The sequence below is a fragment of the Triticum urartu genome, chromosome 7A, assembly GCF_056163025.1.
Source record: "Triticum urartu cultivar PI428250 chromosome 7A, HENAU_Tu73, whole genome shotgun sequence".
NCBI classification, from domain to species: Eukaryota; Viridiplantae; Streptophyta; class Magnoliopsida; order Poales; family Poaceae; genus Triticum; species Triticum urartu.
The window spans coordinates 559,968,957-559,983,738 of NC_141879.1; the positions used below are offsets into that span (position 1 = coordinate 559,968,957).

The window sequence follows — 14,782 nt, forward strand, 5'->3', positions numbered from 1 at the left end:
CTTTCGAGAGAAACTCCTTTTCTAGAAAGGATCCATTCTTGGCAACGAAGATCTTGCCTTCGGATCTGAGGTAGAAGGTATACCCAATGGGTTCCTTAGGGTATCCTATGAAGACGCATTTTTCCGACTTGGGTTCGAGCTTTTCAGGTTGAAGTTTCTTGACATAAGCATCGCATCCCCAAACTTTTAGAAATGACAGCTTAGGTTTCTTCCCAAACCATAATTCATATGGTGTCGTCTCAACGGATTTCGACGGAGCCCAATTTAAAGTGAATGCGGCAGTCTCTAAAGCATAGCCCCAAAATGATAGCGGTAAATCGGTAAGAGACATCATAGATCGCACCATATCTAATAGAGTGCGATTACGATGTTCGGACACACCATTACGCTGAGGTGTTCCAGGCGGCGTGAGTTGTGAAACTATTCCACATTTTCTTAAGTGTGTGCCAAATTCGTGACTCAAGTATTCTCCCCCACGATCTGATCGCAAGAACTTGATTTTCCTGTCACGTTGATTCTCAACCTCACTCTGAAATTCCTTGAACTTTTCAAAGGTCTCAGACTTGTGTTTCATTAAGTAGACATACCCATATCTACTCAAGTCATCAGTGAGGGTGAGAACATAACGATAGCCACCGCGAGCCTCAACACTCATTGGACCGCACACATCAGTATGTATGATTTCCAATAAGTTGGTTGCTCGCTCCATTGTTCCTGAGAACGGAGTCTTGGTCATTTTACCCATGAGGCATGGTTCGCACGTGTCAAATGATTCGTAATCAAGAGACTCTAAAAGTCCATCTGCATGGAGTTTCTTCATGCGTTTGACACCTATGTGACCAAGGCGGCAGTGCCATAAGTATGTGGGACTATCATTATCAACCTTACATCTTTTGGTATTCACACTATGAATATGTGTAGCATTACGCTCGAGATTCATTAAGAATAAACCATTCACCATCGGAGCATGACCATAAAACATATCTCTCATATAAATAGAACAACCATTATTCTCGGATTTAAATGAGTAGCCATCTCAAATTAAACGAGATCCTGATACAATGTTCATGCTCAAAGCTGACACTAAATAACAATTATTGAGGTTTAAAACTAATCCTGTAGGTAGAGGTAGCGTGCCGACGGCGATCACATCGACCTTGGAACCATTCCCGACGCGCATCGTCACCTCGTCCTTCGCCAGTCTCCGCTTATTCCGCAGCTCCTGCTTTGAGTTACAAATGTGAGCAACACCGGTATCAAATACCCAGGAGCTACTACGAGTACTGGTAAGGTACACATCAATTACATGTATATCACATATACCTTTTGTGACGGCGGCCTTCTTGTCCGCTAAGTATTTGGGGCAGTTCCGCTTCCAGTGGCCACTTCCCTTGCAATAAAAAAACTCAGTCTCGGGCTTAGGTCCATTCTTTGGCTTCTTCCCGGCAGCTTGCTTACCGGGCGCGGCAACTCCCTTGCCGTCCTTCTTGAAGTTCTTCTTACCCTTGCCTTTCTTGAACTTAGTGGTTTTATTCACCATCAACACTTGATGTTCCTTTTTGACTTCTACCTCTGCTGATTTCAGCATTACAATACTTCAGGAATGGTCTTTTCCATCCCCTGCATATTGAAGTTCATCACAAAGCTCTTGTAGCTCGGTGGAAGCGACTGAAGGATTCTGTCAATGATCGCGTCATCCGGGAGATTAACTCCCAGCTGAGTCAAGCGGTTATGCAACCCAGACATTTTGAGTATGTGCTCGCTGACAGAACTATTTTCCTCCATCTTACAGCTGAAGAACTTGTCGGAGACTTCATATCTCTCGACCCGGGCATGAGCTTGAAAAACCATTTTCAGCTCTTCGAACATCTCATATGCTCCGTGTCTCTCAAAACACTTTTGGAGCCCCGGTTCTAAGCTGTAAAGCATGCCGCACTGAACGAGGGAGTAATCATCAGCACGTGTCTGCCAAGCGTTCATATCGTCTTGGTTCTGTGGGACGGGTGCGTCACCTAGCGGTGCTTCTAGGACATAATCTTTCTTGGCAGATATGAGGATGATCCTCAGGTTCTGGACCCAGTCCGTATAGTTGCTGCCATCGTCTTTCAGCTTGGTTTTCTCTAGGAACGCGTTGAAGTTGAGGACAACGTGGGTCATTTGATCTACAAGACATATTGTAAAGATTTTAGACTAAGTTCATGATAATTAAGTTCATCTAATCAAATTATTCAATGAACTCCCACTCAGATAGACATCCCTCCAGTCATCTAAGTATAACATGATCCGAGTTAACTAGGCCGTGTCCGATCATCACGTGAGACGGACTAGTCAACATCGGTGAACATCTTCATGTTGATCGTATCTTCTATACGACTCATGCTCGACCTTTCGGTCTTCTGTGTTCCGAGGCCATGTCTATACATGCTAGGCTCGTCAAGTCAACCTAAGTGTTTGCATGTGTAAATCTGTCTTACACCCGTTGTATGTGAACGTTGGAATCTATCACACCCGATCATCACGTGGTGCTTCGAAACAACGAACTGTCGCAACGGCGCACAATTAGGGGGAACACTTTCTTGAAACTATTATGAGGGATCATCTTATTTACTACCGTCGTTCTAAGTAAACAAGATGCAAAAACATGATAAACATCACATGCAATCAAATAATAGTGACATGATATGGCCAATATCATATAGCTCCTTTGATCTCCATCTTGGGGCTCCATGATCATCTTGTCACCGGCATGACACCATGATCTCCATCATCATGATCTCCATCATCGTGTCTCCATGAAGTTTCTCGCCAACTATTACTTCTACTACTATGGCTAACACGTTTAGCAATAAAGTAAAGTAATTTACATGGCGTTTCTCAATGACACGCAGGTCATACAAAAATAAAGACAACTCCTATGGCTCCTGCCGGTTGTCATACTCATCGACATGCAAGTCGTGATTCCTATTACAAGAACATGATCTCATACATCACATATATATCATTCATCATTCATCACAACTTTGGCCATATCACATCACATGACACTTGCTGCAAAAACAAGTTAGACGTCCTCTAATTGTTGTTGCAAGTTTTTACGTGGCTGCTATAGGTTTCTAGCAAGAACGTTTCTTACCTACGCCAAAACCACAACGTGAATTGCCAATTTCTATTTACCCTTCATAAGGACCCTGTTCATCAAATCTGATCCAACTAAAGTGGGAGAGACAGACACCCGCCAGCCACCTTATGCAACTAGTGCATGTCAGTCGGTGGAACCGGTCTCACGTAAGCGTACGTGTAAGGTTGGTCTGGGCCGCTTCATCCCACAATGTCGCCGAATCAAGATAAGACTAGTAACGGCAAGCAAATTGACAATATCGACGCCCACAACTACTTTGTGTTCTACTCGTGCATAGTAACTACGCATAGACCTAGCTCATGATGCCACTTTTGGGGAACATTGCAGAAAACAAAAAAAATTCCTACGTTTCACCAAGATCAATCTATGGAGTCAACTAGTAATGAGAGGAGAGTGCATCTACATACCCTTGTAGATCGCGAGCGGAAGCGTTCAAGAGAACGGGGATGATGGAGTCGTACTCGCAATGATCCAAATCACCGATGACCAAGTGCCGAACGGACGGCACCTCCGCGTTCAACACACGTACGGAGCGGATGACGTCTCCTCCTTCTTGATCCAGCAAGGGAGAAGGAGAGGTTGATGAAGATCCAGCAGCACGAAGGCGTGGTGGTGGATGCAGCAATGATCGCAGCAGGGCTTCACCGAGCTTCTGCGAGAGGGAGAGGTGTAGCAGGGGAGAGGGAGGCGCCAAGACTTCAGGTGCGGCTGCCCTCCCTCCCCCTTTTATATAGGCCCCCTGGGAGGGGGGGCGCCGGCCCTGGAGATTGGATCTCCCAAGGGGGGGCGGCGGCCAAGGGGGGTGGAGTGCCCCCCAAGGCAAGTGGAGGCGCCCCCACCCTAGGGTTTCCAACCCTAGGCGCAGGGGGGGCCAAGGGGGGGCGCACCAGCCCACTATGGGTTGGTTCCCCTTCCCACTTCAGCCCATGGGGCCCTCCGGGATGGGTGGCCCCACCCGGTGGACCCCCGGGACCCATCCGGTGGTCATGGTACAATACCGGTGACCCCGAATCTTTCCCGATGGCCGAAACTACACTTACTATATATAATTCTTCATCTCTGGACCATTCCGGAACTCCTCGTGACGTCCAGGATCTCATCCGGGACTCCGAACAACCTACGGATTGCTGCATACTCATATCTCTACAACCCTAGTGTCACCGAACCTTAAGTGTGTAGACCCTACGGGTTCGGGAGACACGTAGACATGACCGAGACGGCTCTCCGGCCAATAACCAATAGCGGGATCTAGATACCCATGTTGGCTCCCACATGCTCCTCGATGATCTCATCGGATGAACCATGATGTCGAGGATTCAAGCAACCCCGTATACAATTCCCTTTGTTAATCGGTACGTTACTTGCCCGAGACTCGATCGTCGGTATCCCAATACCTTGTTCAGTCTCATTACCGGCAAGTCACTTTACTCGTACCGTAATGCATGATCCCGTGATCAACCACTTGATCACATTGATCTCATTATGATGATGCATTACCGAGTGGGCCCAGAGATACCTCTCCGTCATACGGAGTGACAAATCCCAGTCTCGATTCGTGCCAACCCAACAGACACTTTCGGAAACACCTGTAATGTACCTTTATAGTCACCCAGTTACGTTGTGACGTTTGGTACACCCAAAGCACTCCTACGGTATCCGGGAGTTACACAATCTCATGGTCTAAGGAAATGATACTTGACATTCAGAAAAGCTACAACAAACGAACTACACGATCTTTGAGCTAAGCTTAGGATTGGGTCTTGTCCATCACATCATTCTCCTAATGATGTGATCCCGTTATCAATGACATCCCCATGTCCATAGCCAGGGAACTATGACTATCTGTTGATCAACGAGCTAGTCAACTAGAGGCTCACTAGGGACACATTGTGGTCTATGTATTCACACATGTATTACGATTTCCGGATAATACAATTATAGCATGAATAATAGACAATTATCATGAACAAGGAAATATAATAATCATTTTATTATTGCCTCTAGGGCATATTTCCAACATAGTGAGCAACCTTCTTTGTGGTCATATAAATCCCATATACAAGCTTCTGATAATGAGGATATCTTTGCTTCGATGGGGTCAAAACTTCAGAAACATAATATACTGGGCGCTGAACTTTGAAGGCTTTTCCTTCTTCTTCCCGCTCGACCGTAAGTACCGTACTGACGACTTGTCCTGTGGCTGCGATGTAAAGCAGCAAAGGCTCTTTGTTGATTGGGGCAGCAAGCACCGGCTGGGTGGAGAGCAGAGCTTTGAGCTCTGCAAACGCTGCATCAGCTTCAGGAGTCCACTCGAACTTGTCTGACTTCTTCATCAATCGGTAAAGAGGCAATGCCTTTTCACCGAGACGAGAGATGAATCGATTTAAAGCGGCCAAGCAACCAGTAAGCTTCTGGACGTCGTGCACGCGCACAGGATGTTTCATCCGGAGTATAGTACCGACTTTTTCTGGATTGGCGTCGATTCCCCGTTCGGAAACGAGAAAACCGAGTAACTTTCCGCCAGGAACTCCGAATGTGCACTTTGATGGATTAAGCTTGATATCATACCTCCTGAGGTTGGCAAAGGTTTCAGCAAGGTCAGTCAGCAGGTCGGGACCCTTCTGTGACTTGACCATAATATCATCCATGTATGCATCCACATTCTGACTGATTTGAGTGAGCAAACACTTCTGAATCATCCTCATGAATGTGGCTCCGGCATTCTTGAGGCCGAATGGCATGGTAACATAACAGAAGCACCCGAATGGAGTGATGAAAGCTGTTTTGATCTCGTCAGGTCCATATAGACGGATCTGATGGTACCCGGAATAGGCGTCTAAAAAAGACAGTCGCTCACATCCCGCAGTCGAGTCGACTATCTGGTTGATGCGGGGGAGAGGAAAATGATCTTTCGGGCAGGCCCGATTGATATGTTTAAAGTCAATGCACATGCGAAGTGACTTGTCCTTCTTGGGGACCATGACAACGTTGGCGAGCCACTCGGAGTGGTAAATCTCTCGGATGAACTCCGCTGCTAAGAGCCGAGCCACCTCCTCACCAATAGCCTTTCTCTTCTGGATGGTGGACCGTCGGAGATGTTCTTTAACAGGTTTCACCTTTGAGTCGACTCGTAGGCGGTGCTCAGCCAGCCCCCTGGGAACACCCGGCATGTCAGAAGGCTTCCATGCGAAGATGTCCCAGTTCTCACGGATGAACTGGATGAGCGCTTCTTCCTATTTGGAGTCGAGTGTTGTTGAGATATGAGTCGGAGCAGCACTGGGATCGGTCGGGTGAATGTGAACCGGCTTCGTTTCACCAGACGACTGAAAAGCTGATTCTGTAGCGGGCTTCTTGGCTCGCAAAAAATCACTCGGGTCTGTAGTCTTCTGGTATTCCTGCAGCTCCACCACTGCCATCTGAGCATCAGCGATCTTTGAGCCTTTCTGAAAACACTCTTCTACTTTCTTCCGATTGCCCGTAACAGTGATCACACCTTTGCGGCCAGGCATCTTCAATTTGAGATACACATAACATGGTCGAGCCATGAAGCGTGCATAAGCTGGCCTGCCCAAAATAGCGTGATAAGCACTCTGGAAATCCACAACTTCGAACGTCAACTTTTCTTTGCGGTAATTCTTGGAATCACCGAAAACCACATCAAGAGCAATTTGGCCGAGTGAATCAGCCTTCTTCCCAGGAATGACTCCATGGAAACTCATGTTGCTGGTACTGAGTCTGGACATCGGAATGCCCATCCCTTTCAACGTCTCAGCATACAATATGTTCAAACCACTGCCACCATCCATCAAGACTTTGGTCAGTCGAGTGCCTTCAACAACTGGGTCGACCACCAAAGCTTGCCTCCCAGGGGTGGCAATGTGCGTTGGGTGATCGGACTGGTCGAATGTGATGGCAGTCTGAGACCACTTCAGATAACTGGGTGTCGTCGGAGCAACCATATTCACCTCACGGTTGATAACTTTCAGTCGACTTTTGCTTTCAACATCAGCAAAAATCATCAAGGTGGAATTGACCTGGGGGTATCCATCATCACTGTCTTCCTTGTCCTCAACTTTGTCCGACTCCTTTTCTTTATCTTTGGGTTGTTTTCCCTGGAACTGCTGGATCAAGAGCCGACACTGTCGAGTGGTATGTTTCGGGTAAATGAACTTACCCTCTTCATCTTTCTTGGTGTGGATGTGACATGGCAAATCCAACACATCATTTCCGTCTTGGTCTTTAACTTTCTTGGGATTCCAAGGCCCTTTGGGTTTCCCCTTAAACTTTCCTTGAGTTACAGCCAAGGTTTCCCCGGGAGCAGCTGGCTCGGCTTTCCGCTTCTGTTTTTGATTGGAATTTCCTCCTCCGGTTTCTTGGGCGACTGACTTGTGCTTGCCACTCCGGAGTCGATCCTCATCTTCACCATTAGTGTACTTGGTGGCAATCTCCATCATCCGATTCAGAGACATGTCTTCGGTTCGACCGAATTTCAGATTCAGTTCTCTGTACTTGACACCTTCTTTGAAGGCACAGACTGCTTGGTAATCAGGCACATTCTCTACCGTGTGATGTAACATGATCCATCTCTGGATGTAATCCATCAAAGTTTCATTCGGCTTCTGCACGCAAGACCGCAGTTCCGTCAGCCCTGCCGGTCGCTTGCATGTTCCTTCAAATGTGGTGACAAACACTCGGGCGAGATCTTCCCAAGTGTAAATGTTGCTGGGTGCTAACTGATTCAGCCACACTCTGGCCGAGCCCTCCAACATGAGAGGCAGGTGCTTCATGGCCACTTCATCATTGCCACCGCCGATCTGGACAGCCACTCGGTAGTCTTCAAGCCAAGTATCGGGCTTGGACTCACCAGTGAACTTACTGACTCCAGTCGCCAACCTGAAGTTGGGAGGAATCACAGCGGCCCTGATGGCTCTACTAAAGCACTCTGGCCCCGAAACATGTACTCTGCTGCTGGTAGGTGCATCTCTGTCATGACCTTCTCGGTGAGCTCTGTTCCTGTCGACCAAACCTTGAACAAGAATGGATCTCGCATCAAAGCCTGGTTCCCTTGGGTCGACTGGAATCCTTCGCCCAACACTATGAGGGCGCCTGTCATCCTGCTGTCGAGGCACATACGATCCACTCCTCGGGGGACGGGTGGGCACTCGACGTCGATCGTCACGATCGAATCGGTGATCATACTGCTCACGGTTTCCGTACTGATCACGCCGGTCCCCACGTCCCTCACGCCTCAGGGGCGATCTTGGGCTATGAGCCGACTGGACTGTGTCTGCAGCAATGGATCTGCTATGAATCCTGTTCCGCGACTGAGAAACAACGCAATTCTGGTCTCCTGCTGCCCGGAGTAACGCTCTGATCTGCAGCAAGCCTCTGCCAGCCTCTGACTGGGAAGGCTGAATCGACTCTACTATACGGGCTGCAACTGCTAAATTCTGAATCGGAGCTCGATATACCTGCGGGGGCGGAAAGAGCTGACATCGACTGGATTCTGGAACCCGTTGTCGCGCACACTCGTCGAGTGCTCGCTGGAGGTTCTTCAGTCGAGTGCGCTCAGCCAAGTTTGTCAGGCGCGCGTCCTCCAAGGCACGAGCCTCGGGGGTTTCTCCAACGATAGGAGTGTGTAGTGCATCCATGTTCCGGCGAGGAAGTTCTTCTCTTTGCAGCGACGTGAGAGGCTCGGGGAGATATTCCTCATGGGGATGCGACGGGTCGCCTCTACCTGCGCCTCCGTTGATGCGGTGAAAACCGGGAGGACTGCGCGGTCCATCGACCATCAGAACCTCCGCCGCCGGATCACTACTGTCGCACTCGGATGCGGTCTCTGTGGAGCGAGTCGACAGGTCGAACAGGCCGTAGAGGGATTCATCGGGCTCGATCGCCGCGACTTGAGGGGTGGCCGACTGGCGTGCCACCGCGTGTCTCACCCACCGCTGAAGTCTCGACCGACCGGAGCGCTTGCGCCGACGGGAAACAGGGAGGGAGGACAACACAGGGCCGACCGATAATGGGTCGACGGTTGCCGCAAGAGGACGCCGCGAACGCACGCGCGAAAGTGTGTTGCCCCGCGGACAGGGAGTGCGTCGACGTCGAGCGGAGCCTCCTGAAGCCAAGCGGAGTCGTCGGCGATGAACGTGAGCGCGCCGAGACGGATCTCGCGGCCCTCCACCAAAACTCCGTCAGAAACCATGATGATTTGGATCGGAAAAGATCGCAACTCCTCCAACAAATCGCTAATGGGGAGGGAGGGGGTCTTCTACCCCTTGTAGGTCGATGACGTCTGTATGTTGTGATAATGGTAGGGGGTATCGGATGTCGGGGCGGTGGCCCTAGTGGTGGGAGCCGGGATGCTCATCGGTGGAGCCTGTGGCTCAGGTGCTATTTGGTGGCCATGGTTGTGTTGGGGGGGGGGTATAGTGACCGAGGTGTGGCATTTGATGGTGGTTGGGCGGCAGGCCGTACCACATTTTGGTGACTGCTGGCAGGGGTGAAACCCGTTCTAACTTCAGTCAGGCTGCTAGCAGCGGCGATTCGTTGTCGTCCCTTCTTGAAGGCATCATTGTGGTTACTAATTGTCCGTTGTGTTGCTTCGGGAGAAATCCTAATTTGTGGATCAGGTGGTGGCGGCGGTCCGGTGTCATGACCTTCCTGAAGATGCCGTCTTGAATCTCATGGTTCGTCATACGCGGCATCATCTCATTGCGGTGGCTTTTTCATGCGTGAAGGCCCTAATAACTCATAGTGATGCTTATTATCAACCTGATGTTAGCTTGGAGTTGTATGGGATGGTGTTGCCAATTTCATGCCAATTCAGTGCCTATGTATATGGTCTTGGGTATGTGCGTGTTTTGTGGTTGCGTGTCTATATCTGGTTGTATGATGGTCGGTGTTTTATCTGAAAAGTCAAGTAAAAGCCTTTTTCGATGCAGTCAAATAACACTGAAGACCGTGCAGGTGTGTTCTAAATGACTACGGTCCTATTTGCGCTTTGGAACATGGCAATTTGCGCAATAATGAATATGAAGAGGTGTAAATTATGGAGAGAGCAGATGAAGTACTCCCTTCGTATCAAAATATAAGATGTTTTTGTAGTTTAAGTTAAACTGGAAAATCATCTTATATCTTGGTACAACCTAGTATCAAATATTTCTTTTGAACGTCACCTAGAAAAATACAAATATGTATTTGTGTTGGAATTTTTTGATTAATTGTCACTAAAATACACCCATTACGACACATATTTGTATTAGATTCGCCATATGGCGATTAATTGTCACTAAAATACACCCATATGGCGAATCTAATACAAATATGTACTCCATTCTGATGTTTGTGTGCTAATTAATTAGAGGATTCTTCTTCTTAATCACTGAGATGTTCCCTCTCTTTTCTTCAAGAATCATTAACTAATGCCTTGATGACATGCATACTCCATTGTCTCGAGTTATAATAATAATGCATGTTTTTCTATTCTTAAAGCATGGTAAAAAGAAAAGTTGAGAGAAGAAAGTACAATGGCAAATTGGTCCCCTGCATTGCATGTTCGCATCAGCACAACGCAAAGGTTAAAAGATGGCGGCCAGAGAGAGTGACATGTCATGTCTTTCGCGGTACTTTAATGCCTTTTGCTAAGTTAATGACTCCAGATGCCTTTTACGCCATCGTCACTCCGGCCGGGAGAGGGAAACGGGATCCAGCGGATATTCCAGCAGCCAGCCACTAGCGCATTCTTAACAGGACCCTGGTTACTCGACTGCTGAATGCGAGCGTTAAAAAAATAATAATAATAAAAAATAGGGCCCACGTTCGTTCTCGTTAGCTCCAAAGCGCGGGCTCTTTCGGCTGCGTCCCCGTCGACGTACGTACGTACGCGCGCACAAGGCACAAGTTGCGCTCCCTGGAAGCAACGCAGCGCAGAGGCAGAGCCACCGCACGCGACAGCGCTCTCCGGCAGCAACGAGGGCCGGATTGATTGAATGGATGGATATACTCTACTTACTAATTGTCGGATGACGCTGGGTGGTTTGGTTAGGCCACTGCCGTGGATTGGAGGAATATGCGCGCGGATTCTGCCGTTGGATAGGATCGGGATAGGTGGGGTGGGGTGGGGGCTGCATGCGCCGGACGGACCCGGCCGACGGCGTCGGGTGCATAGATTAATCGTGTGGAGAGTTCTGAGGCGTGTGGTTTCTGGTCTTCTCTCCACCAGCCTACGAGCATCCAGTGAGCTCGCTCGATCGAGTCGAGCAGTTCATGAACGTTGGGAACCTTTTGGGCCAATTGTGGACACTTCACAGAATTGTGTACAGTCCATGTCACAGATATCAGACGGCGATGAGCACGAGCATCAGGCCTTTCTTCGCCAAAAGCGGGCTTTAATTTTGTGGCGGTAATAATTTTGTAATGTCACGCAGCAACTACGAAATGACCATTCGGCCCCCACTCCAATGATCCCAGCCCCATCTCCAGCATCTTTCCAGGTAACTTCTGCCAGTCGATAAACCACCCTAAAAAAAAACTAAACAAACGTGACCACCGCGACCCGATCCAACGGCCACCAAGGTCGCTCGCCCTTCTCACAGCCGCCGCGCGCGCTATATTATAGCCGGAGCAGCGCGCGCGCCTACGAGCACTGCACGGTCCCCCCTCCCTCTCACAGGACGCAACAACCAGCCCACCGCCCCCGATTGTCGCCGTCGTCGGGTCTCTGCTCTCCGTCTCCCACGGGAGCCTGTGATCTGCGCCGCACTGTGCCATGTCGTCGTCGTCGTCGTCCACCGCGGCGGCGGGCTCCGCGCTGGGCGGCTCCCACGCCGGCCTCGCCCTCGCCGCCACCGCCATGGCGCTCTCCGGCACCCTCGTGCTCTTCTCGCTCTGCCGCGCCAAGCAGACGGACCACCACCTCGTCTCCTCCGACGCCGCCGCCACGTCCCCGTCTCCCGCCCGGCTCCGGCCCTGCCTCTCCTCCTCCGGTGAGTGGCGCAGCACCTGCACCTCCACAGCCCTGCCGTTCGTTACTTCATTCGTCCGCACAGCACAGTTTTTGGTTCTTGGTTCTTACATGTGTGCCCTGTTTCTTTCTTTCTCCGTGCGTGCAGAGAAGCGGAAGCGGGAGAAGGCGCGGCGCGGGAGCATGAAGCGGGTGCGCTTCGCCGCCGACGTCGTTGACCACGGCCCAGCTCGCCCGGCGCCGGAGGTGGAGGAGGCGGTGGCGTCGGGGCCGGGGCCGTCCTGCAGGGGCGCCGCGATGCCGGCGAACCGGGAGGCGCTGTACCGCGGCATGCTCCGCGGCCGCTCCATGCTCAGGACCGCCTGCTCCTACTAAGCTGCCGGCGTCAATTAACCCCCGCCGTTTAATCCATCCCATCCCCGTCTTAGTCCGGCCGAAGCTGCCAGTGCCTTTCGCGTTTCTTGTTCATTAGCGTCGCCGCTGATTGGGAGATTTTTGTAATTAGTGAGCATCCCGTACGCTACGCGCGAGCGATCTGTGTGGTGCGTCTTATTAATTGTTCTACTCGTTGTCGTAACTCGTACGAGTGCGTACTGTTTCTACCTGCGTAAGTAGCCAAATTGGTCCAAGAACAAGGGGTCCTTGCATTGTTGTACCTGATCTAATGGTTAATGAAAGTTGCCTTTGATCCTGTTCTTCATTTCATTCCACGGCTCCCTCCTTGTGCAACATTTTCTCTTTAAAATTTATTTTTCTGGTGCTCCAAGCTTCGATTTGACTGCTTGGTTTGATCTGCCCCTCTCGGCGAGCAGCTCAAGACAAAGCGATTTTGCCCGCCAATTTTGTGTTGTGTTGCTGGATTTGGTTCTTTGGGATGTCGTCATATCAGCGGCTGTGGTCGGGCGTTGCTGTCGTGGTAGTGCAGGGCTGCAGGCAACGAAACACAAGGCTCAGCTTCCTCCCCCCTCCATTTGGTGCCCCAGATACGACCTACTACCACTGGTGGCCTTCAATTTTCCGGCCAGATTCTTCAGTTTTTCCTCCCCTGGATTTTGAATCTTCTCTGGAGATATGGTCGACGCGACGCGAAAGCTCGGTGTCTTTCCGGGCGGGGCGGTGTCCGTCTCGGTCGCCGGCAGTGACAGGTGAAGGGAGATAGGGTGGTGGATAAGAAAGGCTGCGGGTTCGATTGACCGGGATCACATGCGCCCAGCCGAAGGAGCGGCGGAGCAGCGCCGCGCCCGCGCACGGCGGCAGGTCGGCCCGTGAGCACTGACCACGGCCACGGGCGTCTCCAGGCTTCGCGGACCCGCGTGGGCAAAGCTCTGCTCGAGCTGGCCTCGCCTGCGTGTGGCTTGCCGTATGGCCGTGTGCCCTTTGGCGTGTGTCAGTGGCAGTTGAGGTGGAGGGCAGTTGCTAACCGTTTAAGGGCATTTGAATCATCTAAACGCCGAACATTTTAGGCCTCTTAACATGAAATTGGGCTGGACCCGCTTAGACGTCCAAAATCACGCAAACCGACGTCAAATTGGTGGAGTTCTCGAAGAGTTCGGACGCCCGTCATGTCCGACTTCGACACCCCGGACCTACCTCAAAACTCTCTTTAGAACCCTTTGCGCATTCAAACCGTATCAGTCTACCAGCAATCACGCGAGCTAAAAGCTTGGTGTTCATGATCTTTTGATGACTCCGATTGGATGATCTCTATGCGACCGACTATCTATAGACACGTTTGAACGTGTCCATGGACATTTTTGGTTATCCACATTTGAGATGCCCTAACAAAATTACGGTTGATTCAACCATTCTTGGATAATGACTCACAGAGTAATATCGCCAAGTTAATATGGCGGCAAATAGCGGATTAATAGTCTGTGATCATATCTATTTTGAGATTGTCAATAATATGACAATCACGACTGTACTTTTTTTTAACTGAAAGAACCCAAGAAACCATCTGATACAAAGCCTGATACAAACTACTACCCAGAAAGGGAAAAAAAAGGAAGATGAGCAAAGTTCAACATGCAGCAACATTCCCACGCATCGCCCCAGCCGAGCAATAGAAGCCAGGAAAGGCAAGCCTGAACAGGTGAGCAACACCGCAAACACCTGCCAGTAACTATACAATATTACAATGACGCAGCTCAAGGCATAAAAGGTCTAGGAATGAGCCAACTAGCCATATTCCTCCCAAAAGGAGAGGCAGTAGAGCTGAAAGGCGAAGCCAAGGTAGAACAACAACGATTAAAGCAGATAGAACATCGTTGATAGAGAGACCTTCTTTAGATTTTAGCCACCAATTCGTAGTACCCCATATCTCCAGCCCCGCGATGACTTGTAATACTTCATTTGCTACTCGCTCTATCAGCTTTGCTACTACCATCAAGACCACTATGTTTTCCTTCCCCATCCGCAGAATAGTCCAGCCAACGATCCAAAAACAAATTAGCTTTATGAGAATCATTAGACTAGTATATAGTTTCTTTTTAAAATGATGTTGTTTCTGCATTTCCAGTGTCCAAAATAGCGGAGAAACACCAACTAGAACCAACCATTTTTTTAATCTTTGGGAAAGTTTTAATCCATCTCCCAAAGCAATTCTCAACAAAGAAAGGGACCGAATTCAAACCAAAAGCACATTTTAGAAGACTCCAAACCGAAGTAGCAACGGAACA

At 49.7% G+C, this 14,782-nt stretch overlaps 1 protein-coding gene across 1 annotated transcript; it reads left to right on the forward strand.

The window, feature by feature from the left end:
- Window positions 1–11,758: 11,758 nt before the first annotated feature.
- LOC125523419 (uncharacterized) lies at window positions 11,759–12,809 on the forward strand. Its single transcript, XM_048688453.2, has 2 exons — window positions 11,759–12,126; window positions 12,253–12,809. Exons 1-2 carry the CDS (start codon window positions 11,910–11,912, stop codon window positions 12,477–12,479), a joined length of 444 nt encoding a protein of 147 aa, XP_048544410.1. The 5' UTR covers window positions 11,759–11,909; the 3' UTR covers window positions 12,480–12,809.
- The last annotated feature ends 1,973 nt before the right edge of the window (window positions 12,810–14,782 follow it).

Coding starts and splice junctions, on each gene's coding strand:
- LOC125523419 (XM_048688453.2), top strand. CDS start 11,910: ATGTCGTCGTCGTCGTCGTCCACCGCGGCGGCGGGCTCCGCGCTGGGC. Junction 12,127..12,252: donor GCCCTGCCTCTCCTCCTCCG/GTGAGTGGCGCA, acceptor CCGTGCGTGCAG/AGAAGCGGAAGCGGGAGAAG.